This window comes from Nuphar pumila, chromosome 17 (genome assembly GCF_984573655.1).
Source record: "Nuphar pumila chromosome 17, dmNupPumi1.hap1.1, whole genome shotgun sequence".
NCBI classification, from domain to species: Eukaryota; Viridiplantae; Streptophyta; class Magnoliopsida; order Nymphaeales; family Nymphaeaceae; genus Nuphar; species Nuphar pumila.
In genome coordinates this window covers 65,070,660-65,090,185 of record NC_143265.1, presented here as the reverse complement: position 1 = coordinate 65,090,185, position 19,526 = coordinate 65,070,660, and the positions used below count along the sequence as shown (strand labels likewise).

At 37.3% G+C, this 19,526-nt stretch overlaps 1 protein-coding gene across 2 annotated transcripts in view; it reads left to right on the top strand.

The window, feature by feature from the left end:
- Window positions 1-19,526, top strand: part of LOC149812064 (uncharacterized) — a 162,495-nt gene that overhangs the window by 12,265 nt on the left and 130,704 nt on the right. For both annotated transcript variants that reach the window (XM_089993726.1, XM_089993725.1), the window contains exons 4-5: window positions 14,693-14,773; window positions 14,852-14,938. In XM_089993726.1, the coding sequence (XP_089849852.1) occupies window positions 14,693-14,773; window positions 14,852-14,938 (168 nt within the window). The remainder of the gene's footprint in view (window positions 1-14,692; window positions 14,774-14,851; window positions 14,939-19,526) is intronic.

The window sequence follows — 19,526 nt, the reverse complement described above, 5'->3', positions numbered from 1 at the left end:
CCTTGTAAAAGCATTGGGTTTTCACCCTCCTCCTTCTTTCTTCAATAATATTCAACTTATGACTTTAAGTCATTTTCTACTTTTGTGAGTTTTGTGTATACACTTTTAGTGTTTGTGTTCTTGGCTCTTGTGGTCACTCTTAAAGAGTGCTTTTGCTCTATTGGTGCTTCCGCCTCTTTTCATTAGATGATATCAAAGCTCGGTTGGTGATTGGGCTTCTCTTTGCTATCTTGGGACGTGTGCCTCTCAAGCTTTTGAAGAAAGAAAGTATATTTGGTGCTGATGGAACGTGATTCTAAAGTTGAGCTTTCTTTTAAGCTCAATGGGTCCAACTATCTTATGTGGGCCTCCGCTATGGAAAATCATCTAAGAGGTAACGGACTATGGGGTTTTATTATGGGAACTACTCCCGAACCTTCTCTTGTTCTCACTAAAATCGAAATGAGGTTGAAAAAGCTTTAGATGGCGATGAGCACATCAAAGCTATCAATGACCATCAATCCAAAGTTGAGGATTGGGAAAGTAACCATGCCAAAATTTTGGCATGGTTTATGAACAATGTAGACCTAAAAAATTGTGCTAATATTGCCAAATTTAGGGGGGCCAATGAGGCATGGTTTTTCTTTAAGGGTATGTATACCCAAAAGGATCTTGCTCGTCAATTTTTTTGTCAAGAAAAAATTCGTTCCACCAAACAAATGGATATGAGTGTCCAGGACTACTTTAGCTCTCTAACTCCTCTTTGGGATGAACTTATTCTTCTTGAGCGTAAATGGGTGGCTCCGGAAGATATTGAGTTAAGAAGGGAACAAATTGAAAAAGAGAACTTTTTCCAATTTCTTCATGGTCTTCGACCGGAATTTGAACAAGTTAGGGCATCACTTCTCTATAGAAGTAAAGCCTTACCCATTGAAGATGCCCTTGCCGAAATATGCCAAGAAGAAACTCGACTTGGCCTAAGCATTAAGAGTTATGAAGTTTTGGCCATTACTAGGCCCATATCAAATGTAAAAGCATATAGACCTCCTCACTTTAACAAAAATAATGAGCCTAGAAAGGGAGTAATATGTCACTATTGTAATGAACCGGGGCACATTAGACCGGTTTGTCCAAAGCTTAAGGGAAAAGTAGCTGCGGTTGGAGAAAATTCTCCTAAGAAGGAAGAAGAAAGTGCCAAAGAGGGAGATATCAAAGAAACTCTTAATCATATCTCCGAAGTTCTCCAACATCTTCTCAAGACTTCTTCTTCAACATTCGGAGCCGCCATCGCCTATTCTTCATCACCTCCAGGTATGTGGATACTAGACTCCGGTGCTTCTTTTCATATGACATCTCATAAAAACTCTCTTTCTAATGTTTTTTTCGAACCTATATCCTCTTATGTTTCAACGACCGATGGAACATTTTTAAAAATTGAAAGTATTGAAACACTTGATTTTAAAAACTCTCAAAACTTTTTCGTTTCTAAAGTAAGAATCGTTCCAAAGATTAATCTAAATCTTTTTTCTGTTTCCCAAATCACCGATCATGGATGCCAAGTCTTTTTCTCACCTAAAGATTGCACCGTGCAGGATCTATAGTCAGGGAAGCTGATTGGGCAAAGCCATAGAAGGGGTGATCTCTATTTTATGAACTTTTTGACTCTTCCATCTAAGTCATCTTGCAATCTTGTAAAGGACAAAAGTATTGGAATTTGACATTAGAGACTTGGTCATCCAAATTTTGTAAAAATGTCTCTTTTCCCTTTTTTGAACAATACTTGTAAAGATTGCATTTTTGGGAAATCTAAAGCTACTCCATTTCCTCAAAGAAATTATTTCACCACTCGGCCTTTTGAACTTGTTCATTCCGATGTATGGGGACCTTCCCCTATTTTGTCCAAAGGAGGTTTTTTGTACTATGTGGTCTTTATTGATGACTTCACTCGATTTACATGGATTTACTTCTTAAGTCGCAAATCCAAAGTTTTCTCATTCTTTAAAGAATTCCATGCGATGGTTAAAAATCATTTTTTAGGAAATCTATCAATTCTTAGGTCTGATTCGGGAGGCGAATACATGTCCAATGAATTTCAAAGCTATTTAAAGGAAAATGGAATTTGTCATCAACGTTCTTATCCCAACACTCCGCAACATAATGGTCTTGCGGAAAGAAAGCATAGACACATAATAGAAACCACAAGAACGTTATTAATTTCAAAAAATATTCCAAAATCCTTTTGGGCCGAAGCGGTTCTAACCTCAACATACCTTATCAATAGAACCCCTTCATCTTCTTTGAAAAATCTTTCTCCATTTGAAAAACTTTACAATATGTCTCCCGATTATAAAAGACTAAGAATTTTTGGATGTAAATGCTTTGTTCTAACTCGCAAAAATGATAAGCTTTCTCCTAGGGCGATTGAATGTATTTTCTTAGGATATGGCGAAAAACAAAAAGGTTATCGATGTTTTGACATACTAAAAAACAAACTTTATATCTCAAAAGATGTCACATTCTTAGAAGAAGAAAATGGTTTTTCGCACCAACCAAATGAAAATATTGATTATTCCTTTCTATTTGACTTGTTGCCTCAAGAAAACATCATAGATGATCATATTGATCCTAGTGAACCTCTCATTGAAGATCATTTTGAACATTCAAATGATGATCAAAATTTAGAAGAAAATGTTTCAAGACAAATACAAGTCTACTCTAGAAGGAATGAAAGAAATCCTCCTTATGCCCTTGAAAAATTCTCTCAAAGTGAGTCGATCGAAGAAACCTCTCAAAGAAGATCAAATCGTATTTCCAAAGTACCAAATAGATTTGTTTCTTATGATTCTTTTTCTCCAAATTTTCGAGCATGTTTACTTGCTCTTCACTCCTTTCATGAACCATCTCATTACAATGATGCTAAACAATATGCTCATTGGAATGAAGCTATGGAACTTGAACTTAATGCTCTTAAAAGGGCACAAACTTGGGAAATCATTCATCCACCCAATGGCAAGAAACCCATTAGATGTAGATGGGTTTTTAAAGTAAAAACTAAGAGTGATGGTTCATTAGAAAGATATAAGGCTAGGTTAGTAGCCAAAGGATATGCCCAAGAGTATGGGGTAGATTATGATAAAACTTTTGCCCCAGTTGCACGAATGACTAGTGTTCGAGCTCTTATTGCTATAGTCTTTGTTAAAAATGGCCAATTTTTCAACTTGATATCAAAAATGCCTTTTTGAATGAAAATTTAAATGAAGAAGTTTATATGGAACCTCCTCCAGGTATGAATTTAAATGGAAAAATTTTAAAATTAAAAAAGGCCTTATATGGTCTTCAGCAAACTCCTAAGGCTTGGTATGACAAGTTTAGTAATGTATTAATCAACTTAGGATTTACTTCTTGCTATACTGACATTGCTCTTTTTGTTAAAAAGACAGGTGACTCCATTGTTATGCTTCTGCTATATGTTGATGATATGATCATCACTGGGAATGACAAAAAGGGGGTAAATGATGTAAAGTCTATGTTAAAAGAAACTTTTGATATGTCTGATCTTGGATACTTGAGATATTTTTTAGGAATTGAAGTGGCTTATTCCGCGCGAGGATACATTCTATCTCAAATGAAATTAGCTGCAGAAATTTGTACCAAATCAGGAATATCCGATGATAAGAAAGTTGAGACTCCCGAAGTTATCAATGCAAAACTGAGACTTGAGGATGGTGTTCCTCTTGAAGATCCAACCCCCTTTCGTCAATTAATTGGATCCCTCACCTATCTATCCATCACACGTCCAGATATAGCTCATGCGGTTCATGCAGCAAGTCAGTTTCAGCATGCACCTACTTCGGTTCATATGGCGGCCGTAATGAAAATTGTGCGATACATCAAAAATACCATCTCCAAGGGACTCTTCTTATCCTCTTCCTCATCTCTTGAGTTAACTGCTTTTACTGATGCTGACTGGGGAGGAAATCCCAATGATTGTATCTCAATTATGGGTCTTTGCATTTTTTTAGGTGAATCTCTCATTTCGTGGAGATGCAAGAAGCAACAGAAGGTCTCACTATCATCCACTGAAGCTGAATATCGGGCCATGACAATGACAACTATGGAAATCGTATGGCTCAAAAGTCTCCTTGGTGACATGGGCATTCCCATTTCCACTCCCACCAAACTCTGCTGTGATAACAAAAGTGCGATATACATTGCCAGGAATTACACTTTTCATGAGCGGACCAAGCATATCGAAATGGATTGCCATTATGTTCGAGACGAATATCTCAGAGGGACCATCACATTACCATATGTTACTTCAGAATATCAACTGACTGACTTCTTCACCAAGGCGCTCCCAACTCCACGATTCATGTTTCTTCTTAGCAAACTTTCGGTCTTCTCCCCGTAAAGTTTGAGGGGGCGTGTTAAATTATGTATATATTAATATATATATATATACATATACTTATATATATATATATACACTTGTATATATATAAGTATATATATACATATATGTATATATACATAATTCTTTTTCTTTTTTTGTTTTTCTGTACAACCAAAAACCCGATAGGGGTGTTTTGGTAAATTACCATGTAATTCTTCCTTTTTATTTTTTCATTTTTTCTTTCTTTTTCTCTTTTTCCTTTTTCTTTTTTATTTCTTATTTTTCTCTTTGGAGTACCATAAGGGGCCCTACCCATCTAGTCGTTGGGGCCCCAACGATCATATTTATGACCGTTGGGGCTCCCAACGACTAGAAGGGAGCCCCCCTTTATGGTCTCCTTTTAGTTCTCCTCCTCTATAAATAGAGGAGACTCTCCCCTTGTAAAAGCATTGGGTTTTCACCCTCCTCTTTCTTTCTTCAATAATATTCAACTTATGACTTTAAGTCATTTCCTACTTTTGTGAGTTTTGTGTATACACTTTTAGTGTTTGTGTTCTTGGCTCTTGTGGTCACTCTTAAAGAGTGATTTTGCTCTATTGGTGCTTCCGCCTCTTTTCATTACACATTCTTCGATTTATCAAAGGTACTCTTTTTGATTGGCTCGTTTCCACCAAACCGGTAAATATGAATACACATCATTCTATTAAGGTGATTGCATATTCAGATGTTGATTGGGCTCATGATCCCACATCGAGACGATCAGTCATTAGCTATGGTATCTATTTAGGTTCTCATCTCGTCTCTTGGGCAAGCAGGAAACAAAAAATAGTTGCTCGCTTATCGGGCCATGGCAGCTATTACTGCTGAGGTTGCACGGATCAAGCATATTTTATGTAGCTTACATCAACGTATTTTCAGCTCCTTGTTGTATAGTTTTTATTTCCACTAATCCAGATCAACATGGAAAAATGAAACATGTGGAGATCGATCAACATTTTGTCAGGGAAAAAGTCGAATCTAAGAAAATACATCCTATATTTATTCAGTTTGAAGGGGCATGTTAAGAATATGTTTTAGATAAGTTCGGATCTGGATATGGGTCTAGTAGTTATAATATATTGTAATTGTAAATACCCAATCATATCAAGGGTATTATTGTAATCTCGCACAGTCTTGATATCTATATATTGCTAAACGACCCTACAATAGGATAAGATGCCAGATTGAGAATTTATCTCCTTTTCTTTTCTTTTCTTTTCTTTTCTATCTGTTGTTTGTGTAAGAACCCTATTCCAAAGGCGTCTTCATGGTTAGGACTACTTAATTTGATTCCTAGGGTAATTAGTCCTAACCCATGCGCAACCTCGTGTGTACCAAACACTGTGTGTGATGCTTATCAGAGTATAGATGTACTTAACCAAATCTCCAAAGGCATCCTCTAGTCTGCTGGCCCAACTCAATCTAGAACAACGCACTACATCCGATGTATCACATATCGTTGCAACGATGCCAATACCGTTGCTCATCATATGACATGCTACCACTGCACGCCACCATTAGCCCAACACATACTGCCTGCTGCCACCTCATTTGCCATCAACACACCATCGCACAAACACCGGGACCGGTATTCATCGCATTACACGATGTCAGCCTAACGAATAATGCTTGCTACTTCATCCGATGCATTCCTCACTCAATGGTGCTCAACACTGTGCTTGCTGCATTTTAACTCTCGCACAATACAAGACAATACACACAACTCTTGCCCAATGCTCGTCGCCTTACTTGAACGCCGAGTGCCTTTCTATCACCCACACGATAGGTTGTGCCAACAATGCTGCCTCACAATGCCACTGCACACGACAAGGTCTGTTCGTCTTGAGACTATGCATACACATCTGGTGCACTCTTTCACCCGTGTGCCAAACTGTGCATACAAGCTTGGTCTTTGACATGTAGTATGCATGTATATATTTCTTTTAGAGTTTGCTTTTTGGTGATGGATTTACATTGAGCTATAAAAGTATGTGAGTTAGGTTTCGATTGTTCAATGGATATCCACATTGAACTTCCTTGCAACTTTATTTATGTGGTCCGTTCCCACCTAGAGCTGATCCAATTTTGTTAGACTGATCAGTCACCTTGATTTTGAAATTGGATCTCGGGGAGTTCTTGTGTATTAAATCAAGACCTAATAGACCCGTCTTGACCCAATTTTGTCGTGCCGATATGTTAGGTTGAGTTTGAAATTGCATCTCAATCAGTTCTTGGGTATATAAATTCTGTAATGAGAACACAAGAGAAGGAGCACAATCACAATGCCACTAATGGCTAGAAAAGACAACAAATAAAAACAAAAGTAAAAAAAAAAAAAAACGAAACTGCCCCTATTAGGCATAACCTATTACATAAAATAAAAAAGACTATAATGCCCTTGAGGACATTACCTATTACATTTACATCAAGAAATTTAATAAAACATACATATATATACATTAATATATACATATTGATATAAATATAAATGTTAACCCAAAATAATATATATATATATATAGTCAACCAATACATTTAACAGTCTCCCTGAAACTAACAGGGAGATGACCAGCAATTTGCTTAAAAGAAAAGATAATCAAGGCGATGGCAAGGCTTTAATGAAGTTGGCAAGCTGATATTATGATGTTACATATGGTAACTCAGTGGTTCCCTTAAAGAATTTCTTTCCGAACATAATGACAGTCCATCTTATGTGCTTAGTTCGTTTATGAAAGGTGTACTTCAAATGTATATGACACTTTTATTGTCACATCACATTATCGTATGCCCATATCCTTTGACATACTTCTTGGCCAAACAATTTCAGTGTTAGTGGTTGTTGTAGAATGTAGATGTGATGAGCAGACACCTGGGTAGAGAGAGAGAGAGAGAGAGAGAGAGTCGGCTGCACAATAAGAAAACTCGTTTACCTGTAATTAGGGCTGCTCTCTATGTTAAATAGCGAGAGGCCAAAAAGAATAAATTACATCTAAGTCCATCATTAAATTAAAATTTTAAATAACTTCTAATCTAAGAAGACTTAAACTTAAAACCACCTAATCTCAACACTCCCCTTCAAGCTGGAGCATAGATATCAATCATGCTCAGCTTGTCACAACATTTTGAGAAATTTGGTCTAGCAAGAGGCTTTGTAAACATATCTGCATCTTGGTCTTCCGACTTTAGATATTTGGTAGTGATATGACCAGCTTGAACCATATCTCTTACATAGTGGCAATCAATCTCAATGTGCTTTGTTCTCTTATGAAAGACAGGATTGTTCGCTATATATGTTGCAACCTTGTTATCACACATCATGGTCATAGGAGAGGAAATCTTCACCTGAAGATCATGAAGAACAGTACGAACCCACATCAATTCAGCAACTGTTTGGGCCATAGCCCGATATTCCGATTCTGCACTCGACCTAGAAACCACATTTTGTTTCTTACTTCTCCAAGAAATCAAGTTGTCTCCCAGAAACACACAGAATCCTGTGGTAGATTTTCTATCCACTACAGATCCTGCATAGTCAGCATCAGAATAGGCCACTATCTCCAGAGTTCCACCTTTCCTGAACAACAACCCCTTTCCAGGAGAAGATTTTAGATATCTGAGAATCATTATAGCTGCATTCCAGTGTACCTCAGTTGGTTTGTCCATAAACTGGCTAACTTTGCTTACTGCTAAAGTAATATCCGACCTTGTCACAGTTACATACAGTAGCTTCCCTACTAGGGAGCGATAACTTTTGCTATCAACCGGTTTTGACCCTTCTTCAAACAACTGAACTTTATGGTCCATGGGAATATTTGTTGGTTTAGCTCCCAACATTCCTGTTTCCTTTAATAAGTCAAGAACATACTTCCCTTGAGACAAAACCAACCCTTCACGACTCCTGACAACTTCTATACCCAGAAAATATCTAAGTGAACCAAGGTCTTTTGTAACAAAGTGTTTTTGAAGATGAGCTTTTGTAGCTTCAATATCTTTCACATTGTCTCCTGTAAGAATGATGTCATCCACATATACCACCATAACAACTATGCCTGAGTTAGTTTTCTTGATAAATAGTGTATGATCTGCCGCTGACCTATTAAAGCCAAAGCGTGACATCACTTCAAACAACTTTTGTAGCTTCAATATCTTTCACATTGTCTCCTGTAAGAATGATGTCATCCACATATACCACCATAACAACTATGCCTGAGTTAGTTTTCTTGATAAATAGTGTATGATCTGCCGCTGACCTATTAAAGCCAAAGCGTGACATCACTTCAAACAACTTTTGAAACCATGCATGAGGACTTTGTTTAAAGCCATAAATCGCATTTCTTAATCTACACACCTTCTGACACTCCCCCTCAACCTCGAATCCTGGAGGTTGTTGCATGTAAACGGTCTCAGATAGATCCCCATATAGAAATGCATTTTTCACATCTAATTGGCACAAGCTCTAACCATGTTGAACAACTACTGAGAGAACAAGACGAATGGTACCCATCCGTGCAACATGAGAAAAGGTTTCAAAGAAATCAATACCATATGTTTGAGTATACCCTTTTGCTACTAATCTGGCCTTGTACCTTTCAATAGAACCATCAGATTTGTATTTTATTGTATATACTCATTTACATCCAACAATGTCAGCATCTGCTGAGGAATCAATTAGATCCCATGTATGCTGAGATATTAAAGCATCCATTTCTTCTTGCATAGCCAGCTTCCAGCGGTTATCAAGTTCTGCCTGTTGATAGTTCAGAGGAATAGTTTCAGCAGATAAGGCTGAAATAAAAGTTTTCATCTGATTCCCAATTCTGGCATCGGAGACAAAATGAGATATGGGATATAAGGTACATTGTCGTGTCCCCTTGCGTAGAGCAATAGGCCTGTTATCATCATCATGAAGATCACTAGTGTCAGTAGAACTTACCTCAGGGGAAGAAGAAGATGAAGGCACTTGCGGAGGTGGAGCTCTACGCACATATACCAATGGAGGATTATTAAATCTTGAAGAGGATGAAGTTTGGTTCGGTAATGAGGGCACAAATTCCAAAAGAAAAGGAGGTATAGGTAATGGAAAAGACTCAGCTGGATCAACCTGCAGCGGGGAACCGGTACTAGAGTAATATGGAGTGGATTCTAAAAAAAATACATTCGCACTGACATACTCTCGGTGAGAAATAGGATCATAACATCGATATCCCTTTTGATTTTTGGGATAACCTATAAATATGCATTTTGTAGCTTGAGCAGCTAATTTATCACGGTCAGGGCCAAGTTTGTATACAAAACAAACACATCCAAATATTTTTGGCGAGAAAGAGAAGAGTGGGGCATTAGGTTTTAGGATATGTAATGGAATTTGATCACCCACAGAAGATGAAGGCATGCGGTTGATCAGATAACAAGCAGTGGTAATCGCATCACCCCAGTATAACGTAGGAACATTAGATTGAATCATAATGGTCCGAGCAACATCAAGCAGGTGCCGATGTTTTCGCTCAGCCACCCCATTTTGTTGAGATGAATAGGCACATGAAGTTTGGGGTTGAATGCCATGATCTTGGTAAAATTGTAACAGAACTTTTGATTTAAACTCAAGAGCATTATCAGTGCGAACAATCTTGACAATAGATTCAAACTGAGTTTTTATTTCAAGAATTAAGGATTTGATAATACTTGGAACTTCAGATCGTTCTTTTATTAAAAACACCCATGACAACTTAGAGAAATCATCAACAATAACAAGATAGTATCAACACCGAGTCCTAATAGGAATCTTATTAGGACCCCATACATCTGCATGAAGAAGTTCAAAAACTTTATTACTAGACTAACTCTGACTCGAAGGGAACAAACTTCGATGATGCTTGCCCAGCTGACATGCTTCACAATGAAATGATGTAGTGGAAGGAATTTGAGGAAAGACCGAACAAAGCTTTGACAATGAAGGATGACCAAGACGACGATGCCACTGAACAAGACTGAATGAGTGTTCCACTGCAGCATGAACATTACCCACTGGATGATGTAGGTAGTAGACTCCATTTTCTTCATAGCCTCCACCAATCTTCTTCCCCGTCAGCAAATCCTGAAAATGACAACCCATCGGATCAAATATTACTCTACAATTTTGTTCTTTTGTAAGGCAACTAACAGAGAGTAAACTTTGAGGAAAGTTTGGAGCATGAAGAACATTTTTCAACTGTAAGGAGGAGGATATAGAAATATTTCCCTGACCAACATCCGGGGAGGAACTCCCATCGGCTAATGAGACTCCTCGATGAACAGTAATATCCTTTAGATCTGAAAAAACAAGTGAATTTCCACACAAGTGTCTGGATGGACCAGAGTCAATAATCCACTTACTGTCCGTCGGATGAAGATGATTTCCTGTTGAGTAGGCAACACCAGCTACAGGAAGGGTGGAACTCAAAGGGCGAAGAGCTATCAGCTCATCATATTCAGCACGACTGAGGGTGATACTATTGTCACTTACAGAGATATTATCTTGTACATTTGTTGCCTCGAGAGTAGTAACATTTGCTTTAGGAGCATATGACTTTGATGAAGAAGAGGTTGGCCGACCATGCTTATCCCAACAACGATCTTCTAAATGTCTAGATTTTCTACAGAATGTACATTGAAGCTTTCCTCTACCTCCCATACCTCGTCCACGACCTCGTCCTCTGATATTCTGAATATTTTCACGCCCATAACCAGATGAGACAACAAGAGCAGATGACTGAGTCACAGGCTGAGATTGTGGAAGAGGGATCGCAAGTCTACTGAGACGATTGTATGCATCAACAAGAGTAGGTACATCTGATCCAGTCAACATTTGGACTTTTGCAACAGAAAATTCTGAAAAGAGACCTGTAAGAAAGCGAGCAAACATAGTTTGTTCTTGATGATCCTTTTGCTTCGAGCAACAAAGAGGCCTGTGAGCATTGAGTCTTTCAAACGCAGCTTTGACAGAGGCATAGTACTGGGCCAAGGTCTGATCTCCCTGCTGCAAATTATATATCTCTTGTTCGACTTGCAGGATACGACTCACATTAGTCTTTTGTGAGTACGTATCTCGAAGATTGTCCCACATCAGTTTGGCTGTATTATAGTAAATTAATCCATCTGCAATATGGGGTTCGACACTATTCATGATCCATGACATAACTATGTCATTATCTTCATCCCAAGTAACATATTTTTCCAATTTTTTAGTGGGTTCGTCTTCCAACAAAATATGTTTTCTACGATGTCCAGATACTGACATCATAAAAGTTCTGGACCACCTGGCATAGTTGGTTTCATTCAACCTTACAGAAGAGCCGTACGAGAAGGGATTGGCAAAAGCCTTATACTCCCTATTATATTCAATTTTGGAATCACATTTCGAAGTTTCAGCCATACTGAAGATGTAATTCTATTTCAGCAAACAAAAAAAAATATCAGATTACCTCACTTAAACAACAAGTGTTATAATCATGCATCAGGCAATCTGACAACCAGTAAAGAACATCAACCCACAAACAGGAAGAATTTTCCAACACAGCAGGGAATCACTCCTGCTGTTTCCACGACAGAAAGAACAACAGCCCACAAAGATCACGCCTGATATTTTCCAACACAGCAGGGAATCACGCCTGCTGTTTCCACGACAGAGTCTGAAACTAACATGCTTCTTTCAGAACACGCATGTTAAAAAAAAATGACACAACAGGGAATAACGACTGCTGAAATCCATATTCTGAAATAAAACTACCAACTAAAATCCAGGGAATCACGACCAACGATAATATGCAGACGCAGAAAAGGAATCACGACAACTGCTGCTCCCAAACATATAAAGCTCGACAGCCAATAGGAATATCAGTTCTTCAGGGCACGATTAAACAAATCAGTCATATCTCGATCACACGCAACAACACATGAAATGAGATTGTTGCGGCTTCCAAACAGCAGGAAGTCACGACAGGAGATCACGGCAAAAAAGAATCACGACAAAAAAAATTACTCCAGATCTAAGGACACACATCCACATCTGCTCCGTTAGATCTGATAACAGATCTGGGTCAAATCCCAGATCTGTTATCAGATCTTACAAAAAAAAACAGCAAACCTGATTTCAATATATTTTTTTTCGTTGGAGAAGATCAATCCCTATTGATCACGCTCCCGAGATCAAAGGCTCCGATACCATGTAGAATGTAGATGTGATGAGAAGACACCTGGGTAGAGAGAGAGAGAGTCGGCTGCACAATAAGAAAACTCGTTTACCTGTAATTAGGGCTACTCTCTATGTTAAATAGAGAGAGGCCAAAAAGAATAAATTACATCTAAGTCCATCATTAAATTAAAATTTCAAATAACCTCTAATCTAAGAAGACTTAAACTTAAAACCACCTAATCTCAACAGTTGCCATTGCTTGATACTCAGCTTCGGTGGAAAAAAGTGACACCTTTTGTTGCTTTTTACATCAAAATATAAGAGAATCCCCAAAAAATACACAGTAACCTGTAGTAGAAATCCGATCATTAGGATTGCCTCCCCAACCAGAGTCAGTATAATCAATTAAACTTAATGGCGATGAAGAGGATAGTAAAAACCCTTTAGTTATAGTCCCTTTAAGTATCTGATGATTCTCATAATGGCAGCCATGTTGACTGTCGTAAGTGCATACTGAAATTGACTTGCGTTGTGAATCTTAGAACACCAATATCAAACATATCAAATATTTCTTTGAGAATATTTTTAAAGAATTCAACCCCTTTTCATCGCTACCAGTAATAAGTATATCATGTACATATAAAAGTAAAATAATAATGTTTGTTTCTGTATTCTTGACAAAAAGAGCAGTGTCAGTATAACAAGATATAAAACCAAGATCAATCGTAACTTTGCTAAATCGGTCATACCAGGACTTAAGAGCTTGTTTAAGACCATATAAAGCCTTTTTAAGTCTAAGAACTTTACCTTGCTCAACCTCAAGCCCGAGCAGAGGGTCCATGTACACTTCTTCACTAAGATTCCCATTTAGGAAGACATTATTGACATCTAACTAGTAGATCGATCACTTCTTAATAGAGACGACGACTATTAGGGTCCTAACACTTGTCATTCTAGCTACATGTACAAATGTTTCCTCATCATCAATCATGTATTCCTTAGCACACCTTTTGGCTACTAACCTAGCCTTTTTAAGTCTAAAAACTTTACCTTGCTCAACCTCAAGCCCGATCGAGGGTCCATGTACATTCTTCAATAAGATCCCCATTTAGGAAGGCATTCTTGACATCTAACTAGTAGATCGACCACTTCTTAGTAGAGGCTATCACTATGAAGGTTCTAACACTTGACATTCTAGCTACACGCGCACAGGTTTTCTCATAATTAATCTTGTATTCCTGAGCACATACCCTTTGTCTACCAACCTAGTTTTATATCTTTCTAAAGTTCTATTATTCTTGGTTTTAACTTTGAATACCCACCTACATCCTATAACTTTCTTACCTAAAGAAATTTCACATGTTTCCAAGTTTTGGCTCTATGGTGGTCCCCGCTACATCATGTTTGTCTGGTATACATATAGTTAATATACATGCTTATAGCATGTTTTCTTGGTTTGTCTGAAATTTTCTATAAATACTTTTTCCCCACTTTTTTACTTGTGCTTATTTCACTCTACTAAACCAAAAGCATTGACTACTTGGTCACAATGTTGATTCCTCTAGCGCATGGAGTTGCCCACTAGAGTTGCCTTTTGCATTTGCCACCTTGCTATCGATTTGCTTTATAATTGGTTTCTTCCCATTTTTCGGTGGTTAAAACTTCTTGGTCATGATGCACAAGCTTTGGGATTTAGCTACTGACTTGCTTCTACCTTAGATAACCAAATATTGCTGTTACATTGTGATGCTGATTCATTAATTTGAAAATTTAGATAGCTATGAATTGCGGTTGAGGATAAATGTGTGTGTACACTGATAACTAGCATTAGATTTGAGCTGAGTTTGACCATGGTTTCCTCCTTGCAGAGTTTCTTGTATATTTACTACTACACAATGCAATCATTCACGATCATTCTACCTTATGCAAGCTTTAGAATGAAAAAAGAAAAGCTTTAATTTCTTTTTGTTCGTCCCTATATGATGATTTGATTTTTCTTCTGTTTCCTTTTCAAATATATACTGATGGAGGCCTGCTTTGCTGCATATCCTCCCAGGTCTGACATTGCTATCCAATAAGAATGGGTGTTTGATATTGTTCCTTTATTGCAGTTGAATCCCCCAGCCACGGAGGCATTACGAAGAATGCATATGCTTGCTAGTGATCCAGGCATTGTTGCTATCATGAACAAGGTATCTGATGCTCTAAGCTTCCTGGTATTATTTTGTCTGTCGGACATTTCTGATAATCATTTTCCTTCTCTATCATAGCATCGTTGGCGTGTAGGAATCTTGACAGAAATGGCGCCGGTTGGTTACGTGGGTGTCAGCCCTAAATGTATTCTTGGCGTCAACAAGGTTGAAATACACTTAATCTATAAAGTAACAAATGCAGATGATGCGAGCCTTTTATTTTGGTTTCACCATATTTCTTTAAATGATATAATGAACAGAATCATGGGGAGGAGATTTCTCTGCGCCTGCGAACCGATGACCTTAAGGGCTTCAGGAAGTATGAGAGTATCAAGAAAACATTGATACATGAACTTGTATGCGTTTCCTTCAAAAGATCCTTATCTGTATATCTGATTTGGATGTTTTCTGTTGTCAAATACTCTTTTATGCTTTTTAATTTTCCCTTTTGTTTCCTTATCAGGCTCACATGGTGTATTCAGAACATGATGAGAATTTCTTTGCACTAGATAGACAGGTATATTTTTCTTTTCCCAATGGAGATATATTTCCAAGCTTATGGACATTAACATTCTCCTTCATTTTCCCTTTTCAGCTAAATCAGGAAGCTGTTAGTCTGGACTGGACAAAATCAAGAAGTCGAATGCTGGCTGGGTATAAGAAAATGTATGATTATGAAGAGGAATTTGACGAAATAACCCCCAAAGCTCATAAGCTTGGTGGTGAAACTTTGAATCAACTAGCAGATGCTCGTTCCTCTTCCGTGCAAGCAGCTTATCGTCGCTTGTTGAGCGCTTCTGTTAATACATCAGGGAATCAGTTAAATAATGGAAGATCAAATGTCCATATGGAGTCTGAGGTTTGTGATTCAGTGAGTGAAGAACTCGGTTGTCAAAAATTAATGTTTGGGGAGATACATGTATCTGATCCAAAGGATGATGGCTTGAGAGGGCTGCAAAATGATGATAAATGGGATTGGGAGCTTGATGGTTGCTGTGAGAATTTTGTGGATCTCAAGAACCAAGAACCCGATCCTGACGATTCTCAAATAAATGATAATTTTCTGGCAGAAAGGGCCGTGGTGTTCACAAGGCCTGCTGGACGTCAAAGTAGAGAGAATGAGGAACCTGATCCAGATGATTGTAGCGAGAATAGCTTTTCTGCAGAATACAGAAAAGCTGAACATGATTGTGGTGATTACAAGTCAGTGAATACTGTAGTGGATGGTCAAAATGTACATGGAGATCTGTTGCCAAAGCGTTCTTCTCATGCACCTGATCCAGATGATTCTTTAGTAAAAGTCCAGGTTGAGCCAGATCCAGATAATATTTCTCAGACAGGTGCAGCTATTTGTGTTGGCCATGATCGTGCACATAATGCCCGGGAAGAAAATGGTGTTGTGGTTGATGAACCAGATCCAGATGATTTATCTGAGCAACAAACATCCAGTTCATCGTGCATGGAAATAGATAGACCCGTGGAAGAGAATTTGAAGGAATGCAAAATAGCAGGGAACGAAGATTACTTGGCAAAGTTGAATGGGGATCCAGAACTGAAAAGAATTCAGGACCCTGTTTCTATTGTCTGTAGTCGCCTTGGGAGGGCTATTGAAATGTTAAGATCTGAAACTACACCCTTGGAGGCTGCTTCTATCATTCAAACACTCCTCAAGATTGTTCGGTAAGTCTTGTAATGAAATGGTGGTCTTTCACAAAAGCACAAAAAACTCGCAAAGAAGAGACACCTCAAACACAACCCATAAAAGAGTATAAATGGAAGAACAAAATAAAAATAATAATTTTTTATTTCTCACAAGAAATGCTTAAAAAGCATTGATTTACAATGGAGGGGGATCACCCCTATTTATACAAGAGTGAGAAGCCCCTATTTATACAAGAGGGAGAGGAGTGAAGGAGAGCCCTTTTAGAGCTCTCCTTGAGAGTAGTTGGACTAGGTCCGACAACTATATTCTAGTCAAGTCCTAGTTGGGACTTGACTAGATTATAGTATCTAGTTTTAAATGAACTAGATAACAAATAAAAATAAAAAGGAAAGAAAAAAAATATAATAATCTAATATTATATTATTATTATATATATTATATATGTTACATTTTACATTTTAACACTTCCCCTCAAACTTACGGTACAATGAGCGAAAGTTTGTTTAAAAGGAAGTGAATTTTGGGAGCAACAAGAGGTTTGGTGGAGAGGTCTATTAATTGATATTCTGATGTAATATATGGCAGATCAAGGGTTCCATGTAGATATTTCTTTCTGACATAGTGACAGTGCATCTCAATATGTTTGGTGCGTTCATGAAATATTCGGTTGTTGGCAATATAGATCGCACTCTTGTTGTCACATTACATTCTTGAAGCTTGTGTTGTTTCAACTCCCATGTCATCTAGTAGACGTCTGAGCCAAACTACTTCTATTGTCGTGGTCGCCATGACTATATTCAACTTTAGTAGAAAAGAGAGACATCTCCACGAAATTAAGAATTCACCTAAGAAAACACAAAAACCAGTGGTTGAGTGTCTATTATTGGAACCACCTCTCCAGACAGCATTAGAATAAGCAATTAAATCTAATGACGATGAAGCAAATAAGAAGCGGCCTCGTGAAAGAGAGGACATTATGTATTTAATAATACGCAAAACTGCTTCCATGTGAACAGAGGTGGGAGCATGCTAAAACTGGCTAGCTGTGTGTACATCGTGTGCTATATCTGACCTAGTAATGGAAAGATAGGAAAGTGCTCTAATAAGTTGTTTGTAAGGAGTGAGATCATCCAAAAGTTCTCCATCATCAATTCTCATTTTAACGTTGACAACTTCTGGAGTGTCCACTTTCTTATCATATGTAATTTCAGACCTGAAAACAATATCAAAGGCAAATTTAGATTGAAATATCAAATACCCATGAGGAGAATAAGCAACTTCAATTCCTAAGAAATATCTTAATAAACCTAAGTTAGTTATTTCAAAATGAGTTTTAAGAAGTGTTTTGATGTTTTCAACTACTTGTTTGTCGCCTCCGGTGATGATCATGTCATCCACATAGAGAAGGAAAACAATAATCCTTATATCAGAATTTTTAATAAACAAAGCAGTGTCAATCAAACAAGTTTGAAAACCAATATCAAGCATAACATGACTAAACCTGTCATACCAAGCTTTTGGTGCCTGTTTAAGTCCGTAAAGAGTTTTTTTTAAACGAAGAGCTTTACCCTTAAGGATACTAATATTAGGTGGGCCTTCTATGTATACTTCTTCAACTAGATTTTTATTGAGAAAAATATTTTTGACATTTATCTAAAATATGGGTCATTTTCTAATGAAAGCTAAGGCTATTAATGTTCTGACAGTGGTCATTCGAGCAACTGGGGCAAAAGTTTCTTCATAATCAATGCCATATTCCTGGGCATACCCTTTGGTCATTAATCGAGCTTTATATCTTTCAAGAGTTCCATCACTCTTGGTTTTGACTTTGTAAACCCATCAACAACCTATAGCTTTCTTACCTAGAGGAATATCGTGAATAGTCTAAGTGTTAGCCTTTCTAATGCGTCCTATTCTGCTTTCATGGCTTTTACCCATTCTATATGATTTTTGGCTTGAGAATAGGGTGACAGTTCTACATATGATTGTATTAATGCGATAACTGCCTTGTATGTAGGTGAAAAAGATTCGTATGACAATTTTTTTATGAGGTCTAGAAATTCTGGATGACTTATGGTTGGTACTTCAGAATATTTTTCTAATGCACATGGAAGATTTGATTATGTACGTTTTGAATATTATAGACTAACATCCCTATGAGTTTGCTCTTCATTATCAATATTATGTTCAAAATCAATAGTACTTTGATCATTGTCAAAATCACATTCAATAGATTTTCGATTGTCATTCGATTAATAAGATAAGTAGCAGTTAAGGTATATTTTGCCAAAAATCCTTTTGGTACTTTATCTGCTATTAATAAAGTCCTAGTGGTTTTCATGATGTGTCGATGTTTACGTTCGGCCAAACCATTTTTTTGTGGTGTGTCTGGATAAGATCATTGATGTGTGATGCCATGTAAGTTGAGATAGTCTTTGAATTCTTTGGACATAAATTCTCCCCCTGAATCAGTGCGAAAAATGAAAATATCATTTTGAAATTTATTTTTAACCATTTTATGAAATGTTTGAAAGTATGAAAAAACCTAAGATTTATGCTTAAGGAAGTAAATCCAAGTATTTCTAGAAAAGTTATCAACAAAAATTACATAATATGCATATCCACCTTTTGAAATGACTGGTGCAGGACCCTAAACATCCGAATGTATTAATTTAAGTGGTCTAAAGGAAACAAAAGTTCTATCATGAAATTGTAATCTTTTCATTTTGCCAATGATACAATCTTTATAAGTAAAACTTTCAAAATTACAAAATTTTCCTAAACTTGAAAAATGTTTAATTTTAGACATATAAGGATGACCAAGTTTTTTGTGCCACAAATCCAACTATAGTTTCTAAACATTATAAAATAAAGCATTTTTAGGCAATTCCAAAAAATCCATGTAATAGAGTCCTTCTCTATGGCTTTCCCCAATCAGCTTCCCTGATTGGCGATCTTGTACCCTGTTAAAGAAGAGGTGATATGGTTCTGGACTTACGTCTGGTCTAGATCCATACTTTATGTTTAGTATTTCTAATTTGCACATGTGCACATATTTGTATTTTGTTTTTATAATCAGGGACATTATCG